Source organism: Zalophus californianus, chromosome 10 (genome assembly GCF_009762305.2).
Source record: "Zalophus californianus isolate mZalCal1 chromosome 10, mZalCal1.pri.v2, whole genome shotgun sequence".
NCBI classification, from domain to species: domain Eukaryota; kingdom Metazoa; phylum Chordata; class Mammalia; order Carnivora; family Otariidae; genus Zalophus; species Zalophus californianus.
In genome coordinates this window covers 106,149,981-106,169,541 of record NC_045604.1, presented here as the reverse complement: position 1 = coordinate 106,169,541, position 19,561 = coordinate 106,149,981, and the positions used below count along the sequence as shown (strand labels likewise).

Here is a 19,561-nt window from a genome sequence, read left to right as displayed (position 1 = left end):
TTGATGGCACCACCCGGGGCTGGAAGGAGGGAGGGAGGGTTTCTCCTCTACAGGCTTCAGAGGGAACAGACCCTGCCGACACTTGATTCTGGTCTCCAGAATTGTGAGACAATCAATTTTTGTTGTTTTAAATCACCAAGTGCGGGGCGCCTGGGTGGCTCAGTCGGTTAAGTGTCTGCCTTTGGTTCAGGTCATGATCTCAGGGTCCTGGGATCGAGCCCCGCATCGGGCTCCCTGCTCTGCAGGGTGCCTACTTCTCCCTCTCCCTCTGCCTGCCACTCCCCCTGCTTGTGCTCACTCTCTCTGTCTCTGTCAAATAAATAAATAAAATCTAGAAAAAAAAAAAAACCAAATCATCAAGTGAGTGGTGCTTTGTTAGGAAACTAGTATATCTTTCTCCCTTCCCGCAATGGATGCAACCCCACCCCCACCCCCGCTTCTGGCTCTGTGAAGGGAACTCCTATGCACCCCTGCCCGCCCCCCAAGCTGGGCTTCCTGGTGCTGGGCACAATCTACGAACGACGCAGCTGGTTCCCTCTGCACAGGTCTCTTGGACATGCTTCATTTGTTCATGCCTGGTGCATGGCCATCACCAGCACACGGTCAGAATGCAAACACAAACAAGACACACTTCCCGCCCTTAACATCCGCATTTAATAATATGAGATAAAAGATCGTGGATGAGCCATATGTTTGGGGTAACAGAACACCAGTCCACATAATGTGATGGTGTACATAATGCGGATCCCATAGTGTAAGGCTTGGGATGTGGCCATGGCTAGGAAAAGATTGTGTGGAAAGAGGTGGGCGAGATAAGAGTGACAATAACTAATATTTGCTGAGCACCCTGCCAGGTGCCACGCTAAGCCTTTCCGTGCATACCTCATTTCGAGCTCAGCGGGGACACTGTGGTGTAGATGGGAAGATTAGAGGCAGTGAGTGAACCTGAAGGTCCGCACATAGTGAGGGCTGAACCCTGGGAGCTGAGCTGTGACTCCTTGGTAGGGGTTCCACCCATTCTCCACTTAGGAAGGAGGGCCGAGTCAGGGACGGCTGGGAAGCCGGGCTGGGCTCTGTTTGAAGGCTGCCTCGAATGCTGGGCTGAGGATTCCTCACCTTCTAGCAATGAGAATCCAGCGACAGTGAGGATCCAGCAGGGAGAATTACATGAAGAAAGCAGTGTTTTACAAAGAGCATCTTGACAGCAGGAGGAGGGGGGGATGGGAGAGAAGGGGCAAGACCTCTCTGATTGCTGAGGCGCAATCCCATATGATAGCGGCTTCTGGGAAACAGGGGACTGATGTGCAAAAGGCCATTCTGAGCGTCTCACCTGGTATCTCAATCCAGCAGGGGACACTTGTCATTGTCCAGGGGTGTCATTTTCTTTCTTTTTTTTAAGATTTTATTTATTTGAGAGAGAGAGAGAGAGAGAGCACAAGCAGGAGGAGGGGCAGAGGCAGAGGGAGAAGCAGACTCCCCACTGAGCAGGGAGCCTCAGGTGGGGCTCGATCCCAGGACCCCGGGATCATGACCTGAGCCACCCAGGCGCCCCAGGGGTGTCACTTCCAACTCCCTCTGCTCTGCATAGTCTTGCCAAACCCTCAGACTGATGATGCATTCTGCTTGCTGCACCCCACCCCCAAAACGTACGTATGGATATGGGCTCCAAGTCTCTCTCCCAGGGACGGAAGCCTGATCTGGAACTTTCTGTATCTCTCTGGTTTGTGTTGTGACCTCTCCTCTCACCCAGATGTCTCCACATGAAGCATAATGTTCCCTCTCAATTCCTCTCTCCACGGGGATCAGACATGACCACTTTCTTGAGAAACTTGCCCAGTTGTTTTCACAAGCACTGGGAGCACTTTACTCCTTTTTACTCTAGGGCCAACCCACTCCTTACTGCGCTTCTTGGCCTCTCCTGTTTCTCTCCAGCCTCTGGCCAATCCCTCCCATCCCCTGACTATTGGTCTTGGATTACAGACAGGAGAAATGAATGATGGGGAGTGAAGACCCCTCCTCCCTCTCCCCCAGTCCTCAAAGGCCCCATTCCTCACCTACCACCCAGCCCAACCTCCCCTCCCCAGAGATAGGCATCTACCACTCACAGGGGAGAAGGGCAGGGGGGTTCTTGGAGGAAGGCCCACAGCCATGTAATCCTCACACCACCAGCTCTTGGGGGTAGGTTCTCACTAGAAGTTGGTGCCTTTGTCCCTCTGGGGAAGAATCCAGAGAAAAACATGTGATGCTATCCTGAAAGTTTGGGCTGAGGCACGAAGTTCAAACAAGTAGGCAATGCATTCCAGAGGTGTCCAGACCAGGCAACATGCAACAAGCAAGACCACATATTCCAAGTAAATGATTGAGAAGATACTCTTGAGTCCCTGACCCATGACAAAGATTGGAATTTGGACACAAAGGAGAGAGGTGTGGGGGAAGGACTTCTGAGCTCTGCAAGCCTTACCCGTGGAGGGCAAGGCTTGCCTCCACAGGATCAGTGACAAAGGTTGCAAGACTCAAAGAGTTTAGGATGCCCCAGGGTTTGGGGGACATGTCCACCAGAGAAGTCTAATGGCTAGATGGTAGCTGACTGGATGTTCCCATCCAGGAAAGAAGGAAGGACAAGTGGCTGCATTGAGCCCAGCCTGTGTTCTAACGGTATCCAAGCTAAGCGTGTTCCAACCTGGAGCTGTTTATTTTCCATCCCTCTCTCTACTTCCCAGCCTAGAAAAGCAATGGGCTTCCTAAGGAGAAATCCTATGTCGAGTGCCATGGGCAGAAAACCAGGGACAGATGATGAGGCAGAGGAATCTAAAAGAGAATACTCTGGAGAATCCAGGAGAGCCCCCCTGAGGAAAAGGAATCAGCTTGGAAGGTCTGGAGGCCCAGAGAACATGAAGCTTAGGACAGTGTTGTCAAGAATGTTTGGGATCCTCTTTCTCTTCCTCTGCCCCATACTCCAGTCCCTAGGGTTCAGTAACAGAGACAAGAAAGGGAGGGGGAGGTGGGGGAAGAAAGAGGTCAGCTCCATCCCCTTTGTACTCCACCTTCCCCAGCTGCCCCTTCTGGTCAAGCAGGTATCCCGCTTGCTGCCCTTGCTGGAGATGGAAGGTTCCTACCCTTGGATGAAGATCCAAGTGTGGATTCCTACTCAAGCTACATGTCTATGTACCAACTTAAGGTGAATGAAGAACTTACCACTTGTGACCCTGATAAATCCCGGGGCTGCTCAGATTTTCCTCCAGGAACAACAACAACAACAACAAAAAAAAAACAAAATTCTTCCACTGAATGTATTTTATAGGACAGTGGGAGACTAATACAGTTGCATTCCAATTACATTTCAGCAAGTTTTTCTGAAGTCCTGGATACCGACGCAAAGCTGGTCAGCAAACAGGACTGATGTTGTCAGGGAATGCTATGACCGCATGAGGACCCTTAGACTGTCCGGTCTTACCCTCTCCTTGGACTGACGCCGTGTCTGTGATGAGGAATGATGATATTTTGCCAATCTCCGTTCTAAGCCCCTTACATCTTAATTCTTTGATCATCACAAGAGTCCTGTGCTCACTGAGCGACTGGGTTAATGTTGACCTAACACTGGGCTAGCAGCTGGGCTTTGTGCTGCTCAAACAGGTCCCTGCTTCATTCATCTCCTGGCCACAAGGAAACATAAAGGATGGAGAGGGGTGCAGTAGCAAGCTATGGACCAACACTACCTTTTCTACCATCGGAGATCATTCCACTTGCCATATGGCCAGGAACCCTTAACCAAGCTCAGCTTTTGCTCAGGCTGACTATTCCACCATCCATCCTATCTTCTCCAGCTCACCCTGCAAAGCCAACCTCTCCCTAGAGCCACCCGCCCCAACTCAATCCCGAGGCCCTACAGCTCTCCGGGAAGCAGACGCCTTCATTCACAGAGGGAGAAAGGGCTCAGCAAAGGAAAGATACGTAGGCAAGGTCATGCAGCAGAATTAAGGCTTGCTGGGAGGGGAATTCCGATCCCCAATCCAAAGCAGCAGCTTCGCAGTAGAGGAGAATGAGGGTGGATCATGCCTGGGCCCCCTTACTCCCAGAGCCAGGGTGCGAGCTCCGCAGGCATCCGATTCTACAACATAGTGGTGGGACAGAAGGACCAGTACAGAGAAGCAGTAGGAGGAGGGTCTCAGTGCCCTGGGCTGAGGGGCTCAGGGTCGGGGGCGGGGGGACAGCAAGGGCTAGATAAAGGTGAGGTGAGTAGAAGCTGGGACACCGCAGCTTTCCTTGTGGTCCTCGAAGAGTTGCTCCAGAGCCTCCATATAGAGCATGTGATAGTGGTCAACCTCCTCCTCGGTGGGCTCCAGGCGCTGGGGCACTGGGATGGGGCGGCCCACTGCAGGAAGAGGAGAGACAGAGGATGTGGGGGGGGGAGCTCTGCTGCCCACACAGCCGACAGCAGCTTTCTTGCCTGGAGGTGGGCACTCACCCACAGTGGTGATGGGCCTGGCGAAGGGCACCAGGCCCCAGGAGTTGGCCGAGAAGAGCCCGCGGCCCCAGAAGATGCAAGGAACAAAGCCCATGATTTTCTTGAAGGTGACCTGGCACATATACTGCCAGGAGTTTGTGGCAAAAAACTTAAAATTAAAGACATCATTCTCGCCAAAGGAGTACACAGGTACCAGGGAGGCCCTGGGAAGGGACAAGGAGAGAGAAGAAGGGTGGTCAGGCCAGTGGCTTTCGGAGCATCCCAAGACAGAACCGCAAATCCCTCCCTACGCCTCTGGATTCCACTGCCCAAGTCCGTTTCAAGCAAATGACAAAGAAAGATCCGGACGAAGGGACTCAGAATTCTTGAGAAATGACTGTGTCCTGGGCCTTCATATGTTCACCTTTGAACAACACGCGGTAAGGGGCACTGACCCCCACCCCAAAAATCCTCATATAACTTAACACTCCCCCAAAACTTAACTACTAATAGCATGGCCAATAACATAAATAGTCGATTAACAATATTTTGTATATGTACTACATAATGTATTCTTATAATAAAGTAAGTTAGGGGCGCCTGGGTGGCTCAGTCGTTAAGCGCCTGCCTTCAGCTCAGGTCATGATCCCAGGGTCCTGGGATCCAGCCCCATGTCAGGCTCTGCACTCAGCAGGGTGTCTTCTTAAGATTCTCTCTCCTTCTGCCCCTCCCCCAGCTCATGCTCTTTCTCCCTCTCTCTCTCTCTCTCTTTCAAATAAATAAATAAAATCTAAAAAAGAAAAGAAAAGAAAAGAAAAAGAAAAGAAATCATCAGGGGGTGCCAGGGTGGCTCAGTTGGCTGAGCGCCTAACTCTTGATTTCAGCTCAGGTGATGATCTCAGGGTCGTGGAACCGAAACCCAAGTTGGACTCTGCACTCAGTGTGGAGTCTGCTTGAGGTTCTCTGCCTCTCCCTCAGCTCCTCCCTCCCCTCACGCATGTGCTTTCTCTCTCAAATAGATAAATGAATCAAATCTTAAAAAAAAGAAAATCATCAGGAAGAGAAAATATATTTACAGTACTATATTGTAAAAAAAAAATCCATGTATAAGGGACCTGTGCGGTTCAAACCCACGCTGTTCAAGGGTCAACCGTATACATTTTCTCATCGAGTCTTTGCAACTACAACATTGTAGCAAAGTAATTATTAGTCCTGTCTCACAGGTAAAGAAACATGTCCAAGGTCTTGCCTTTGAGGTAGTGTCAGAAAGGGCTTTGAATCCAGGACTTCTGAGCCCAAGGTCCTGCTACTTGCACTATGATCCTGCCTCTTTCAGAGAGGGCAGAAGCCTGGCAAAAGTGGGCATGGTGCTTGGCACAGAGAAAGTGCTCAAGTGTTGACATGTGCCAGAGAGCGCAGTGTGGGCTCTGGGGACACAGAGTCCAGGCTACAGGGACCTGGATGGGTAGGGACAAAAGAGTGTAGACCCGCAGACACAATGTGAAGTTCTGACCATCAACAGCAGCCCCGGGCTGGGCACCTGCACCCCCACTCACCCGTGCCTCAGTGCCAGGCGCACGAAGCCTTTGCGATTCCGGAGAACGAGGCAGTGCTTTCCTGGGATGGCATACAGGGACTCCTGGGCACCCCCAACCATGATGATTACAGCCTGCCCGAGCCGGCGCCGTGACAGAACAAAGTCCAGGCTCCACCGGTTCACAGAACATATTCCTGCGTGTGTGAGGAGGTGGGGAACGGTCACCACGCCCTCCTGGGCTGCCTAGCCCCTCACCCGCCCTTTAGTGAGCCCCACACCCCATTCCCTCCAAACCTGCCATCTCCACGCCCATGTCAGTGTGACCTACAGTGCCTCTCCCAGCAAGGATGCAGGATACTTGCTGCAACCAGAGCTATTCACTGATGCTCACCGTGAGCCAGGCCAGTGTTCAGGCCAGGTCCCTGTGTTAGGTGCGTGGGAGGCAGTCAAGGGTGGGCGGAAGGAACGGGTGCCTCCTCCCACTCAGCTCGAGGCTCACCAAAGGACATGATGTAGTCACGATAGATTGGAAAGTGGAAGAGGGAGGCCAGCACTGCCGATGAGAGCTGAATCCCCGGGAACTGCTTGGAGAAGTTGTTGGCCTCGGTGGAGAAATTGCAGAAGGTTCCAATGCACATGATCCCGTGTGGGTGGGCACCCAGCACATAGTTCCGGTCAGGGGGCAGCTCGGCTGTTTTCACCAGCTTGGGGCGGGGGGGGGGGGGTGGGATTAGGTAGGATGAGCGGAAAGAGGCGTGGAAGGCAGGACACCAGCTGAAAAGAGTTGCCCTCCACCCTGACTTCAGAGTTCAGGGTCCTTGAATGGGGTGGGCAGCACAGAGAGCCTACTCTGGAACACCACTCGGCAGCCCCCGCCCCGTGCCCCACTGTCTGAGTTTAGGGAGCCCAGGGTGCCTAGGCAGGGGTGAGGAGGGGTGAGGAGAGGTAGGAGGAAGAGTGTCTCTGCGGAGGGTAACCTGTCACCTTGATAGGATAATAATCCCTGGCGTGTTTCCACATGGCCCAGTTCCTGGTCCACTCAAAGCGCCTTCCACCTTGGGGCAGAGAGATGCTTTGAAGAATTTCTGGAGGCCCCTGGCCACCATCTCCGCTCCTTGGGCACATGCCCAGCAGCGCTCACCTTGGTTAGGCGTGTCCCAGTCCAGGAGGAGCCACACCAAGTAGAGAACAGAGACGGACCAGAATGACGTGAAGAGGAGGGAGAGGACAAGAAGGGAGAAGAAAGGGCCTGAGGGAAAGATGACAAAGAAGAAGAGTGCATTAGCTTTGGAAGATGGGTCGTTCCACGCAGCGGCTCTCTCCTCCCCCCTCACAGGTGGTGGGTGTGCACCCAGCCATCTCCCAGCCTGAACTCTGGCCCTCTCCTGCTCCCTTTGCCCTCAGGCACGCAGGCAAATGGGGCCCCAGCCTTTCTCCCCCAGGTCCCTGCCCCCTTTGGGGACCCCAGGGCACCAGGCCTCTCACCCATGAAGAGGAAAGTGAGCACGTATTGGTAGGCGCTCATTACTTCTGGCCACTGTTTCTGCACGGATTCCATGGTGGGCTCGCGGCGGGGCTGTGGAGACTCCTGTCCCAGTCGCTGCCCTCTGCCAGCGAGGCTCCAGGGCCCGGAGCCCAAACGAAGAAGGTTGGCTGGCGGATGGAAGGCTTTCTTGCCGGAGGGGCCCAACCCCTCGGGCTCTCCCGGGACTGCGGGTGTGTTGCGCGTGTGTGGATCCGGAGCCCCAGATGTCTCCAGAATGATCTTTGAACTGCAAGCGTTAGTCGTTTTGGGCTGGTCGCTGGGCGGAGCTGGGAGGCTGCAGGGAATCGGTGAGGGATATAGTGAGTGTGTCAGCTGTCCGGGAACTGATGTGGGGAGGAGGCTCACAAGGAGCTTGGGGAGCCCGCCCCCCCCCCCGGGTCCCAGCCGCCGGCAGGGGCCAGAAGCTCCGCTGAGACCGTGGGAGCTGCAGGGCGGCCGGGCACGCCCCCGCTGCGCGCCCCGGATCTGGGTGCAGGCCTCCGGGAGAATCAAGATCACCCGGAGGCACGGCCCCGCACAGACCCGCACACACCGCAGCTCTGTTGCCACGTTTAATTTCCCTCCGGTCGCACCGCCGCCGCGGGCGCCGGGCGAGGAGGAGGTGCGGGTGGGCGGCGAGGCCGTGGCGCGCCTTGCGCTCGTCGAACCGCTGCGCGAGCCGCTCCACCGACAGCGCGTGCAGCGCGTCCACCTGCTCCCGGCTGGGCCGCGGGTTTCGCTGCACCGGGATCGGGGCCCCCACTGCGGGCAGAACGGGACGCCAGAGGGGCGGTGGTTGGAATCCCCAGCCCGTGCCCTTCCCGCCCAGCCGCGCGACCGTCCGGGACAGTGTTCAGGGCCTGGCCGGTTGCCGAAGGGTGAGGCCGGCGCGGCCAAGGTGTGGCCAGCAGGCGGGGACCTTCACCTCCTGGCGCGGGGAGGGCGCGGGGCCGGAGCTCCGCGGGAGCCGGTGCGCCGGCGGGGAGCGGAGCGGGCAGAGGCCGGGGCTCACCGACGGTGTGGATGGGCGTGCGGAAAGGCAGGAGGAGGCCCAAGGGGCCTTGAAACAGCGGCAGGGCCACGCTCAGCAGCGGCGGCAGCGCCTCCTGCGCTCTCCGCAACCGCGAGCCGGGAGGGTTTGGGAACTGCTGGAAGAGCTCGTTGTGCCCGAAAGAGAAAGCAGGGCCGGGGAGGCCCTGGGGGAGAGCAGAGGCGCGCCCGACTCCGGGTTTCCCCGGCGCGCCACGCTCCTCCGCGACAGGGTAGCCCGCGAGCGTCCCGCCCGGCCACTGCGGCTTCCTCACCCTTGTTCCCGCGCCAACGGGACAAAGCCCTTCTGATTCCGGATCCACAAAATCAGCTCGCCGGCTTTTGCTTCCAGCGCTTCCAGGGGCCCTCCCACGGCCAGGACCGCCACCTGGCCGCCCCCCAGGCCGGGACAACAGATAGGCGGCCGCTGGCCTTGTCAGAGGACACCAAACCTGGGGGGAGGGGAGAGGGGGCCCGGATGCCTGGGTCTTTGAGAAAAGGGGGAGGAGGGCGCCAGGAAGGTAGAGCTGGGACCAGGAGCTCCCCCGCCACCCCAGAGAGGTGGGGGGTGACACAGCATGGACTGGGGGATCGCCCCACTTCTCACCACGACACATGATGTAGTCCCGGAAGAGAGGGAGGTAGAACCAACAAGGCAGCATGAGGAGGTATGGCAGGAGGCAGGGGAAGAGGCTGGAGAAGCCGCTGGCCTCCGTGCAGAAGTTGCTGAAGGCCCCGGTGACCAGGACCCAGTGAGGGTGGAAGCCGAAGAGGTAGTTGCCAGAGGGATCCAGTTCTGCGGTTTTAACCAGCTGGGGGCAGGGGCAACATACCCCACTCTGACCGTGAGATTAGACTTTGGGGGGTAACCAGAGAAGAGTCTATTCCAAAGCCTTGCCCCCACCCAGCACACCACTCCTGGATGGCCTCACCGAAGACAGGGACGTAATCTCGGAAATGTCTCCAGATGGCCCAGCTGCGGACCCAGGCAGATCGGCGGCCTCCTGCCCTCCGTGTGTCCCTGCTCGGCTTAGAAGAGCAAGGAGCACCATGGCCAGGCACACCTGGGCGGGAGGATGGAGTGGGGGACATTAAGGACCCAGACATTTAAGTCCCCAGGTACCTGCCTCTGCCCTCTCGTCCCTGTTGGAGGCCCTCCTGCCCAGCTAATTCCTTCTCATTCCTTCAGCGGCGCCCAGAAAGCCCTGTCCTGCCTCCCTCCTGGTAACAGGGAAGCAGAGTGCCAGGTGCTGAGCCTCACTGAGCCCCAAGTAGGAGAAGACCCATTGCAGGACAGCAACCCCTTGAAGACCCCGGCAGGGTGGCTGGAGGAAGCTGGCATACTGTGGAGGCACATCCCATAGGGGCCACCGTGGGCTCTTAAGTACACTCCCTGTGGTCCAACCTGCTGGCCCTGACCCTTGGCCCTGGTTTGGCTCCTGTGTCCACCCCCTTTGCTGACCTGAACCCTGTACCCTTGTGAGCCCCAGCAAGAAAGGGTTAACGACTACACGAGCTCACAGGGTTGTGATCAATAGGACCAAACAGAAATGCCCAGGGGTGTGGCCAGGGAGCCTGGAAGGGAGGGTGTGCGGACCTTGCAGAGGTCAGGACCTTGGGCCTCTGAGGGGCCTCTGAGGAGCTGGCTGGCAGAGGTCTGGGAAAATGGGGTGTTGCCAGAGTGGCATGGGCTCCCCACACAAGTGAAAGCAGCTAGAAACCCCTTTAATTGCCCTGGTCTGGCCCCTAAGGAGTAGCTTAGGCTGCTGTGGGGAGACATTCCGGCAGGAATGGCCAGAAAGGCCAGCAATTGGCCAGCCCAAAAGGACACACCCTCCAAGTATGCGGGACCAGTCCTCACATGGCTGGGGCCCTCCCCAACACGGGCCAGAGCTGTGGACCCTCTCCCGGTCAGAGAATGTCACTTCTTTAGGCAAGTCTGACATACATCCTCTGTCCCATTCTCTCCTGGCATAAAATACTTTCCCACGTTCCCTCCTTCGTGGCGATTTTCTGGCTAAGGTCTACCCCCAGCTGTGAGCCACAAGAAGACAGCTGTTGTTCTCATCAATCCTAACCCTGTGACAGGTGCCCAGCAGGTGAGGGATGCTCAGTAAATGAGCATGGTAGGAGACAGGATGAGCCAGCGTCCAATGCCACTTAGGCTGGCTCATCTGTCCTGCCCCCTGCTTCACTCTCGTGTGGGTTGCCCCTCGCCCCACCCCAGGAAGTAATGTCTCCTGTCCCTACTCAGCTCACTTCCATCCGCAGGGAGACCGGGTGAGATGCACTGAAAAGTCTGGCCAGAGAGGTGCTCAGTCCACACGGAAGGGGGACCAGCCCCACCTGTCAGGAAGGAAGACTTCACAGAGGAGGTTTTCCTGGGAGTCCGGGCAATAGCAAGAAAGGGGTGGATTGCATGTGAGGTGTTGGAGGCAAGAAACGCCCAAGGACCAGGAAATGGGCCCGTTTGGTTTTCAAAAGCCTTCTGCAGGGGACCAGCTGGGAGAGACTTTCAGGAAGGTAGGCTGGTGCTAGGACCTGCGAAGGATCAAGCTAAAGGAACACGGCCTGAGGTCCTCAGGGTGCCTCCAGGGGTTTCGCTGGCTTAGCAAGGGCTTGATGGCCCCCCCAGAGGCTGGAAGACATCAGCTCTCAGGAGGTCTCGCCTCTTTTTCAAGGCTACTTTCCATTCCCCTCTTCCAGGAAGCTTTCTTGGGCTGACCCTCCAAGGCTTCCCTTTTCCTGATCCTCCTCTGACTAAAAGCTTGGGTCCCAGAAGCCTCCTGTGTCTTCCTTTGGAACACATGCTTCCAGGGGGCCTCCCTTCCCTTAGCACTGTCCCCAGAGGCCAGCTCAGGGCTCTGCCACCCCCTCGCTTCATGCAAGGAAGAAGATGCCCTCAAGGGATGAGAGTGTCAGGGAGGAGAGGCTGGGGGAGGCCGGGGTGGGCTTTCACCTGAATCTAAGTGAAGTCCTTGGTGCCTGGCCCTTCTCAGGCTCCCCTCCCCCCCACCCCTAGGCAAAACAGCAGAGTGACAAATAGGATCCAGGGAAGCTTCTTGGTTCCCACGCTGCTCTACCATCTGCTTTCTGCCTTTTCCTCTCTGCTCTTTTTCCTTGGGGTAGCTCCAGGTCTCCCCCTCCGCTCTGGGGGCAGGAGGGATACGGGGTCAGCGGGGAGGGGAAAGACGGACGCGGACTCACGAGTTACAAATCCTCCTTTATTGGGAGGGAGGCTGAGAAACAATAATTTATTGTATGGGGAGCCCCCAGAAGCCTTCTCCCCATGAATCTTTGGGGGCTGTGGGGAGGGGCAGTGGGGCTCCAGGAGCTTCCTGAGAGGGCCGTGTGTTGGGTGGGGAGGCGACACATTCAGTCCCAGGCACGCCGAACATCCACTCAGGAAGGGAGGCGCCAGACAGACCCCCATCTCCAAGGAGGGGGGCGCGGGAAGGCACAACGGCGGGGAAGGTTTGGCAGAGTGGTTGAGTGTCAGGGGTCGACAAAGGACACCATGATGTAGCGAGTGCCCCGAGTAGTGGGCAGCCCCTCGTGGTAGTGGGTGAGGCGGCCGGGGTGCAGGAGCCCCCAGCCCTTCCGCGGGGACGAGACTATGCAGTCATAGCGCAAGAAGCGACAGCCACCTCCCTGGAGGAACAGGGGAACGGAAGTGGACAGTGAGCAGACAGGGGGCTGGGGGGCTGGCCGCCACAGTGGGGAGAGAGGCAGGCACGGGGTTTTGGGGTGTCGGCACACAAGGGAGGCACGGGGGTGGGGGTGGGGGGCAGCGAGGCACACAGCCTGGAAGAGGTCCAGGAGATGGCGCCTTCAAAGTAACTAGAAACATGAACACGACATGCCATCGGGCAGGGCGGGCGACTGAAGGGTGTGTAGGGGTCGTCAGGGGGCAGGAGAGCAAAGTCCCGGGGGCTCAAGTGTGTGCACGTGTGCACGCGTGCACGTGTGGAGGGGCCCTGCTGGTGCCCTGACACGGGAGGGCGCCTGGGGCTCACCTCATAATCCAGGCCCTTGTGGTTGAGGGCCACGTTGAGAGTGAAGGTAGATGAGTCGTGATGGGGCCGCAGAGCAGGCTGCTCGTCTGGCCGGTAGCGGACCACGAAGTTCATCACTGCCCGGGTCTGTGGGGACGTGACAGAAGACACTGGAGGGATGGCCGTGAGGTCCCGGGGGCCTTCTGAGGAGGGTGGTAGGCGGAGGGCCACGGGGGTCTCACCGCTAACTCCTCCTGGCTGCCCTGCTGCGGAAGCCCTTTCCACAAGGCTCCGGATGCTACGGGCGCTGAAATGGCGCCATGTGGAGACTTCCAGCCAGGACGGGGGTGTGGGACGGTAGAGGCAGGGGGTAGCCGGGGCGGCGGCCCACCTTGGTGTGGTAGCCTGGGAACAGGCTCTCTGTCATGGGTCCCACGTACGTCCTCAGCAGCTGCAGCCACTGGTCCTCATAGCCCACCTGCTTCATGTGGATGTCCACGGTGGGCACATTCTCGTAGCCTCCGGCCAGCCTCGAGTCCTGTGAGCGGTGGGCACTGAGCCCCAACAGGGCCGCGCCAGCTTCCCCCTCCTCTCGCTCTCAGGCCTGAAAGCTTGTGTGACCCGGGTCTGGCAGCCTCGACCACTTAGCCTGACCCTCACTCCTCCTGGCCCTGAAGATGTCACCTCTCCTGTGAAGCCCCTCGGTCCCCCCGTGTCCGGGCCAAGGCCCCTCCTGTGACTCCCACAGCCTCTGGGCTGCCTGTCACAGCCTTCAGGAGCTGGGCTACTGTTACTGACTCTAGCAGGTGAGGTGCTGGAGGGCAGGGCTCGACCAACACAGCTCAATGGGACACACCGCCTAGGTCAGTAGCTGGTGCCTGGGACCTGCATGCCCCAGGAAGGAGTTCCTGAACGAATGCTCACGCACACACATGCGATTGTGCCCCCTGTGGGTACCCCCCCGGGGTCCCCTTCTCTGCTCCCACTCTCTTGATTCCATTCCCCTCCATCACAGCCGCACCTCCCTCGCCCGGTGGCCTCCGCCTCCTCCCCTGGCCCGGCCCCTCTCACCTCATGCCGGCCTCCTGACCACTGGCCGTAATGCTCCATTTCCTCCACCAGCTCGTCGCACATCTGGTCAGACAGCAGCGGGAACCAGTACACGTCTGGGCACGGCTGAGGATGGGCAGAGGAAGAACAACAGGGCTGGGGGATGCTTGCAGACCCCTCTGGAGGAGACAGGCAGCCAACCCAGGGGAGAGAAAGCAGGGAGCAGAAAGGGAAGCCGGGAGATGGGAGAAGCTGGAGGAACGGGAATCTGAGCATGCGGATGGGCCAGGAAAGGCAGGGCCAGAGAAGGTGGGAGCGGTGCAGGGGACCCGGCACAGAAGGCAGGAAGGTGCCAGAACCCCAGGTTTGGGGCTTCTTTACAAAACTGTCATTTCACCCATAACACCAATAGGCCCAAGAGACAAGAAAGGATCACTCTGATTAGTGGCAGGGCGGGGAGCCGAAGGCCTATCTGTTCGGCCTTCGCCTTTATCTGTCTGAGGGAAGTCAGTCTGGGAACCACTAATCCAGGCAGCGGACTCAGGGGCGGTGCCCACCAGGGCGGTCAGGGGTCCTGCTCAGGGCTCACCTGCTCCACAAGTCCCTCCCCTTCAAGGGCCCGGCTGTAGTTCTCATGAATGTACTGCTCCTTCCAGTCCTGGGGGAGGAGGGGGAGGGGTGAGCACCTTGATGTGTGCCCTCTTCACTCCCTCCGGGCCCACCCAGGAAGCTCCAGCGCCTCTCCCCAGAGACTTCCGCCTCTCCCCAGGCAGGAGCAGAGCCTGGGAGCGGGGACATGCGTGCGTGCGCCCTCCTATAGTGAAGGGCATGTCCCGTTCTCTGAGCAAGACGTCAGGCACTCACCAGGGGGTTGTCGAAGATCTGCCAGAGGTCAGGGTGCAGGTGGTCGGTGTCATACTGGGAAGTGGCCAGGAGGCGGCCAAATTCGTGCTGATTGCTGAGGTGGAGGAAGATGCCCTGGTGGGGGTGGGGGAGGGGTGTGAGGAGACACGGGTGGCTGCTTCCCAGCACCCTGGCTTTGGGCGCCCAGGCCCCACTCACCTTGTCCCGCAGGCTCTTACAGAAGGCCATGTCTGGGTCAGTGTCACTGCCCGAGAACACCTCCCTCTGGGGCAGCTCTGTCCTCAGGGTCTCACCGCGGATCACGTATGCCTGGGCTATATAGGGCACATTCCACACGCCCCTGGAGGCACCCACACTGGCGTCAGCTAGGTGGGTGACCCTCCCCCAAGGCTGCCCCATTCAACCCAGGAGCCCCTTCCCTCAGGGCACCCCCACTCTCCAAGCCAGAAGGTCCACCGGCTTCCCTGTCACAACACCTCAGGCTGGCTGCACTGTCAGCCCAGCCCCACAGCTGTGGCCCTTGCGACCGGCGGGGCCTCGGGGCGGGGGGAGGGGGGTGGCGGCGGCGCGCAGGCGTCTGCGGGCCCGGGCTGGAGGAGAGGGGCTGCGGCCCCCCGCAGGACTCACACTCGCTTCCGCTGCACCAGCTCCACGTAGTCCTCCGAGCGGGCATAGTACTCGTCGGGGCTCAGGGCTCCCCAGAAGTTGGACCACAGCTTCCCAAGGCGGGACAGCATGGGCGCTATCACCTTCCTGTGGACAGGTGGAGGTGAGGGCCGGGCAGAGGTGAGCCCTGGGCCCCGGGAAGGAGGCGGGGACTCCCCCGAGACTATCTGGGGACCCTCTGGCTGAGCCGGGCAAGCGACCTGTTCTCTTCGATGAGGATGCGCAGGGTCTGCGGGTTGGTGATGACAGCGTCAGCATCCAGGCTGAAGTAGAAGTCGCACTCCGGGTCCTGCCGACAAGTGTCCCTGGAGGTGAGAGATCAATGAACAGAGGAGCTAAAACAGGAGCAGGCGGGGGGAGGAAGGGACTGTGTGGCAGGTAGGATAACACCCCCTCCCCGCCCCCCCGCAGAGGAGGGGAAGAAGAAAGTGGGTAGAAGCACCAGGGGGAGAGTAGGAAGACTATGGGGGTGGCGGGTGGTGCGCTTGCTTCCCCCGGACCCTGAGGTTCTCCTGGCTGGGGGGTGTCCCCGTGGAGGCTGACCCAGGCTGCACGGCACATGGAGAGGGAAGGGGGTGGGTGCAGTGGCTGGCAGCACCCCTCAGCCCTCACCCGTCCTCCCCGCCCAGTGCTCACTCACATGGCCATGTCCCTGGCCTCGCCTGGCGTCAGGGCCTCCTCTGGCCCCACCAGCTTCACGCCTGAGAAGTGGTCCTGGAGCTGCGGCCAGGAGTCTGCAATGTGGGGCTCATGGTACACCTCCTGGAGACGGGGGCGGGGGAGAGGGAGGGGGGTGGAGAGGGCAGAAAAAATGGTGCCCGAGGCACAGGAGGGGGAAGGTGGTGAGCAGAAAGGGTGTAGGAAGGAGTCTGGGTGGGTGGCAGTTCCAATCGGGGCAGGGGCAGAGTGCCTCGGGAGGGTGCACAAGGGAGAGGCTGCTGGGGTGTCTCACACTGTTATGCAGGAAGAGGGTGACCCTGTCGGGGGGGTAGTCCAGGAGGAACAGCCGCTGCAGGAAGCGGGGCAGGAACGGGGTAGGTTGTTGTACAAACACAGCCAGAAGCACCCGGGGGGGAGGCTGGAAGATACGACACGATGGGGCTCAGAGGACAGCCCAGGCCCCCAAATTGGTGTGTCCTCCGCCACCCTGCCAGGTTGGAAGTCCCCAGGAGCTCTGGCCCGTGTGCTGCTGCCCAGCATGCTCTCCCTGCACCCTCTGCCTCAATGCCTGGTCCTGCCCACGCCGCCCCCCCCCCCCGGCCGCCCCTCCAGCACCCCTCCTCACCTGCCCCCCCGGGAGTGTCCTCCGGTCCCGGCCGCAGAACCCACAGCCTCCCTGGGGAGTCCAGCCATTAGGGACATAGTTTCCCAGGTAATTCAGCTGGAGCTGTTGGGAGAGGCAGTGAGAGGAGGAAGCAAAGGAGTCCAGCAGCAGAGGTGAGGAGGGTCAGGTGGACAGGCAGGGGACAGGGCAGGGAGGGGAGAGATGGACACTTAGAACCTCTCCCGGCACCTCTGCAGCTGGGGCTGGGGAGGACTGGCTGCTTGGAAGGGCTGGAGGCACGCAGGGGCGGGGGCCAGGTCTGACTGGGGCAGGGGTGAGGGGGCTGAGGGTATAAACCATTGGAGCACCTTAGTGGGACCATTCCCATGGACCACGACGGGAAGCGTGTCATAGGCCACATTCCGGATGCGCACACGATTCCGATCGAACTTTAAAACCACCTCATCTGGGGAAGAAAAGCCCAGCTTTAGACTCTTTTCCTCTCAAAGCTGCCAAGCAACAGATGCTTCTAAATATGGAGGGGGGCGGGGAACCCGTGCTTCTCTAGAGGATGAAGGACTGTGGCTCCAGGGGGGGCGGGGAGCAGCCAGTGTCTCTCTCCTGAGGGTACTGACCAGACTCCGGCCACCCTGGGGAGCTCCACCCTACTACCCGGGTGACCTGGGCAAGTCACCAGTCCCTCAGGGAGGCATTTTTCCTCCCCCCCCCCCCCCCCCCGCCCCGGAACAGGTGATAACCATAGGCCCTCCCTTTGTAGGATTGTTGTGTTAAATAAAATCACAGAAGTAGAGCCCTTTCTCCTCACCTAAAGCCCCATTGAGGTTCTGAAAGATCCGGGATTTATGATCCAGATTGAGGCTGAGTTTCTCCTGGATGGGATGAGATGGGGTGGGCCATCATTTCCCACTCTTTCTACAGCCTCCCTAAAGCCCTATCCCCCTCCTCTGCCCTTCAGCCCGCATGGGCTGCAAGTGACCCCCTCCGCCGCTGCTCCCTACCCTAAGCCCCGGGTCCAGGTAGAGTCGCGTATAGAACAGCTGGTCATCATCGTCATCCTTGTACTTCCACTGGCGGACGACTTGGTGGACGGTGGGGGCAAAGCCAATGAATCCTGTGGGGGTGGGTGGGTGCTGACTCCAAGACTCTCGGGGTCGCAGGGACCCGTCCCCACTCCCTCTCTAGCCCTCGCGCCCCTGGAATGCTCCATGCCCCATCACTCTTGCCCCCCCACCCCCCGCCTTGGGCACTCTGCCACTCACCACCAGAGTTGAGGAAGCGCTTCCCCGTGCCCACCTCAGGGTACTGCTCTGCCAGCCCCCACTCGGGCCAGCAGAAGCCCTCCGCAGAGAAGAGCAGGCGGCTGCCACTCTGGACGAACTTCTTCAGCAGCTCCGAGGGGCTGCCAGCCAGAATCACGTCGTAGCTGGGTGAGAAAGAGGGGGCGTGAACGGGACGCGCCACGAGGAACCTCGGGCTCCTCACCCCTTCCTCCTGCTTGCCCCTCCCCCGGCTCCCCATCCGCAACCCCTTTACCTGTCCACAAACATGATGACCATATCCTCCCGGTCTGCGTATTTCCCCATCTCTTTCTTCAGCCACCTGACCTTCTGTCCTCCACCAACCGTTCGGGCCACATCACCCCCTCGCCACTCCTCTCCCAGGCCCAGGGTCTGTCGGGGAGACCCGCCATCAGTCGGCGGGATGGGCCCTCCCCACCAGGCTCACCGTGGGGCCCCAGGCATCCAGCCCTCAGCCCACTCCTCCCGCCCCTCCTCTCCTCCCGCCCCTCCTCTCCTCACCCGCACTGTGTAGTTGAAGAACTCCGCGGACCGCAGGAAACGCCGGTATCCTTCCGTCTCGGTTGTGGCCACCGTGATCACCAGCAGCTTTTCTGTCACCAGCCGGCAATTGGCGCTCGGGACCCACTCAACCCAGCTCACCGCCCCCCGCGCTCCGCTCCCCGCAGACCCCCTTGCCCTCCCTCCGACTCTGCTCCTGTCCTCTTTTGTTTCCGATTCTCTCTTAAACTCTTCCCAACCAGGGGAACTTTGGTCCCAGTGGAGAGCTGGACGAGAGTAACACCAAGGAATTCGGGGTCAGTTCACGTGGGAGGCTGGAAATCCCAGCCCAGGGTGGGGAGGGGCCGCGTGATTCGCCCTGTGGAGGGCGCACGGCCACCCCCTCCAGGCCGCGACCCGTTCCCCGGCCCCGCGGGCAGGCACGCAAACCCCGCACCCAGTCGGCGCTCCCGGGGCTCTCACCTGGGTTGACCGGGTCGCTGCCCCGGGAACGGTCGGAGGCCGAGGTCGCAGGCGGCGGCGGCAGCAGCAGCAGGAGCCCCAGCAGGAGCCGGAGTCCCGGGCCGGAGGAGGCCATGGCGGGGAACGGGCGGAGACTGCACACAGGCCCGCAGGGCTCTGGGGCTCGTGCGCCTGGATCCCAACTCCGGGGAGGGGCCCTGGGAAGAGGGACCGGGGCTGCCCCGCGGCCAGCCGCGAGGAGGAGCAGGGATAGGGCGCCGCCCTGGAAAAAAGGCGTAGCCCGAGGCTACTGAAAACTCGAGAAGCGGGCGCCGCAGACAAGGCGAGGATTGTCCCCGGGCGTCAGCGCGCGGGCTGCGCGGAGCCAGCGGAGGGGGCGCCCGGCCGGGAAGCGGGGGAGGGGCGGGGGCTCGGGCCAGCGATCCGGAGCCGAGGACTTTGGTGAGGGCCAGCCCGGCGCAGCGCCTCCTGACACATGAGGAAACTGAAACCCGGAGAGGGGAAGTGACCCCCTGCGGGTCGGGCGGGATGCGGAGGCGGGTCTTTGCCACAGCCCTGCCGGGAGCTGCGGGACGGAAGGCTGGGAGAGCGCGGCGGTGGGGGCGCGCGGAGCGGGGCGGGTGGAGGAGCGGGCGGCAAGGAGAGAGAAGGTCGAGGAGTCTGCGGCCCCAGGGGCGCTGGGGGTTGAGGTTTCGGCAGAGGGTCTCCGGGGGCCTCTCGGATTGCCCACTCAAGCCTGCCCACTTTGGTAGTCCAGCCCATCATCTCTACGTCCCCCGGGAGAAACTCCAGGGGTTGCCTTTGTGATGATGGCATCTTCAGAAGCACTAAAGGAAAATGACATTTCTCAAAAGACCACTGGCACCACCTCTTTAAAGTGATCCATTTCGGGGGTCCCACAAAAT

The 19,561-nt window shown here is 59.9% G+C and overlaps 3 protein-coding genes across 4 annotated transcripts; all 3 read right to left on the bottom strand.

The window, feature by feature from the left end:
* Positions 1–639: 639 nt before the first annotated feature.
* MOGAT3 (monoacylglycerol O-acyltransferase 3) lies at positions 640–7,783 on the bottom strand. Its single transcript, XM_027614026.2, has 7 exons — positions 7,467–7,783; positions 7,123–7,230; positions 6,966–7,036; positions 6,481–6,685; positions 6,001–6,175; positions 4,466–4,668; positions 640–4,372 (listed from the first exon to the last, which is right to left on the bottom strand). The coding sequence occupies exons 1-7, from the start codon at positions 7,537–7,539 to the stop codon at positions 4,218–4,220; spliced, it is 990 nt and encodes a 329-aa protein (XP_027469827.1). The 5' UTR covers positions 7,540–7,783; the 3' UTR covers positions 640–4,217.
* On the bottom strand, positions 7,763–9,587 carry LOC118356023 (putative diacylglycerol O-acyltransferase 2-like protein DGAT2L7P). The gene is made up of 6 exons (XM_035722233.1): positions 9,468–9,587; positions 9,143–9,347; positions 8,825–8,967; positions 8,519–8,702; positions 8,060–8,268; positions 7,763–7,801 (listed from the first exon to the last, which is right to left on the bottom strand). Exons 1-6 carry the CDS (start codon positions 9,585–9,587, stop codon positions 7,763–7,765), a joined length of 900 nt encoding a protein of 299 aa, XP_035578126.1.
* Positions 9,588–11,754: 2,167 nt separating this feature from the next.
* Positions 11,755–19,145, bottom strand: PLOD3 (procollagen-lysine,2-oxoglutarate 5-dioxygenase 3). Of its 2 annotated transcripts, XM_027613348.2 has the most exons (19): positions 18,657–19,143; positions 18,195–18,286; positions 17,929–18,065; positions 17,655–17,818; positions 17,394–17,506; positions 17,201–17,264; positions 16,743–16,840; positions 16,396–16,497; positions 16,063–16,188; positions 15,751–15,872; positions 15,311–15,415; positions 15,072–15,197; positions 14,643–14,784; positions 14,445–14,558; positions 14,170–14,238; positions 13,602–13,706; positions 12,922–13,068; positions 12,552–12,677; positions 11,755–12,186 (listed from the first exon to the last, which is right to left on the bottom strand). In XM_027613348.2, the coding sequence occupies exons 1-19, from the start codon at positions 18,769–18,771 to the stop codon at positions 12,031–12,033; spliced, it is 2,223 nt and encodes a 740-aa protein (XP_027469149.1). In that variant the 5' UTR covers positions 18,772–19,143; the 3' UTR covers positions 11,755–12,030. The 2 variants fall into 2 exon arrangements, with proteins under 2 accessions (XP_027469149.1, XP_027469148.1); XM_027613347.2 differs by having other exon boundaries at positions 14,445–14,784; positions 18,657–19,145.
* Positions 19,146–19,561: the final 416 nt, after the last annotated feature.

Bases quoted from the DNA above. Each gene is read 5' to 3' on its own strand.
- MOGAT3 (XM_027614026.2), bottom strand. From the start codon at position 7,539: ATGGAATCCGTGCAGAAACAGTGGCCAGAAGTAATGAGCGCCTACCAA. The intron at 7,231-7,466 runs GTGAGAGGCCTG...TCTTTCCCTCAG, and splicing joins GCTCACTTTCCTCTTCATGG to GCCCTTTCTTCTCCCTTCTT. The intron at 7,037-7,122 runs GTGAGCGCTGCT...CTCTGCCCCAAG, and splicing joins CTGGGACACGCCTAACCAAG to GTGGAAGGCGCTTTGAGTGG.
- LOC118356023 (XM_035722233.1), bottom strand. From the start codon at position 9,587: ATGGTGCTCCTTGCTCTTCTAAGCCGAGCAGGGACACACGGAGGGCAG. The intron at 9,348-9,467 runs GTGAGGCCATCC...CCCTGCCCCCAG, and splicing joins AGATTACGTCCCTGTCTTCG to CTGGTTAAAACCGCAGAACT. The intron at 8,703-8,824 runs GCGCGGGAACAA...GCTCTCCCCCAG, and splicing joins AGAAGGGCTTTGTCCCGTTG to GGCCTCCCCGGCCCTGCTTT.
- PLOD3 (XM_027613347.2), bottom strand. From the start codon at position 18,771: ATGGCCTCCTCCGGCCCGGGACTCCGGCTCCTGCTGGGGCTCCTGCTG. The intron at 18,287-18,656 runs GTGAGAGCCCCG...GGCTGGTGACAG, and splicing joins CAGCGACCCGGTCAACCCAG to AAAAGCTGCTGGTGATCACG. The intron at 17,819-17,928 runs GTAAAGGGGTTG...TTTCTCACCCAG, and splicing joins GTCATCATGTTTGTGGACAG to CTACGACGTGATTCTGGCTG.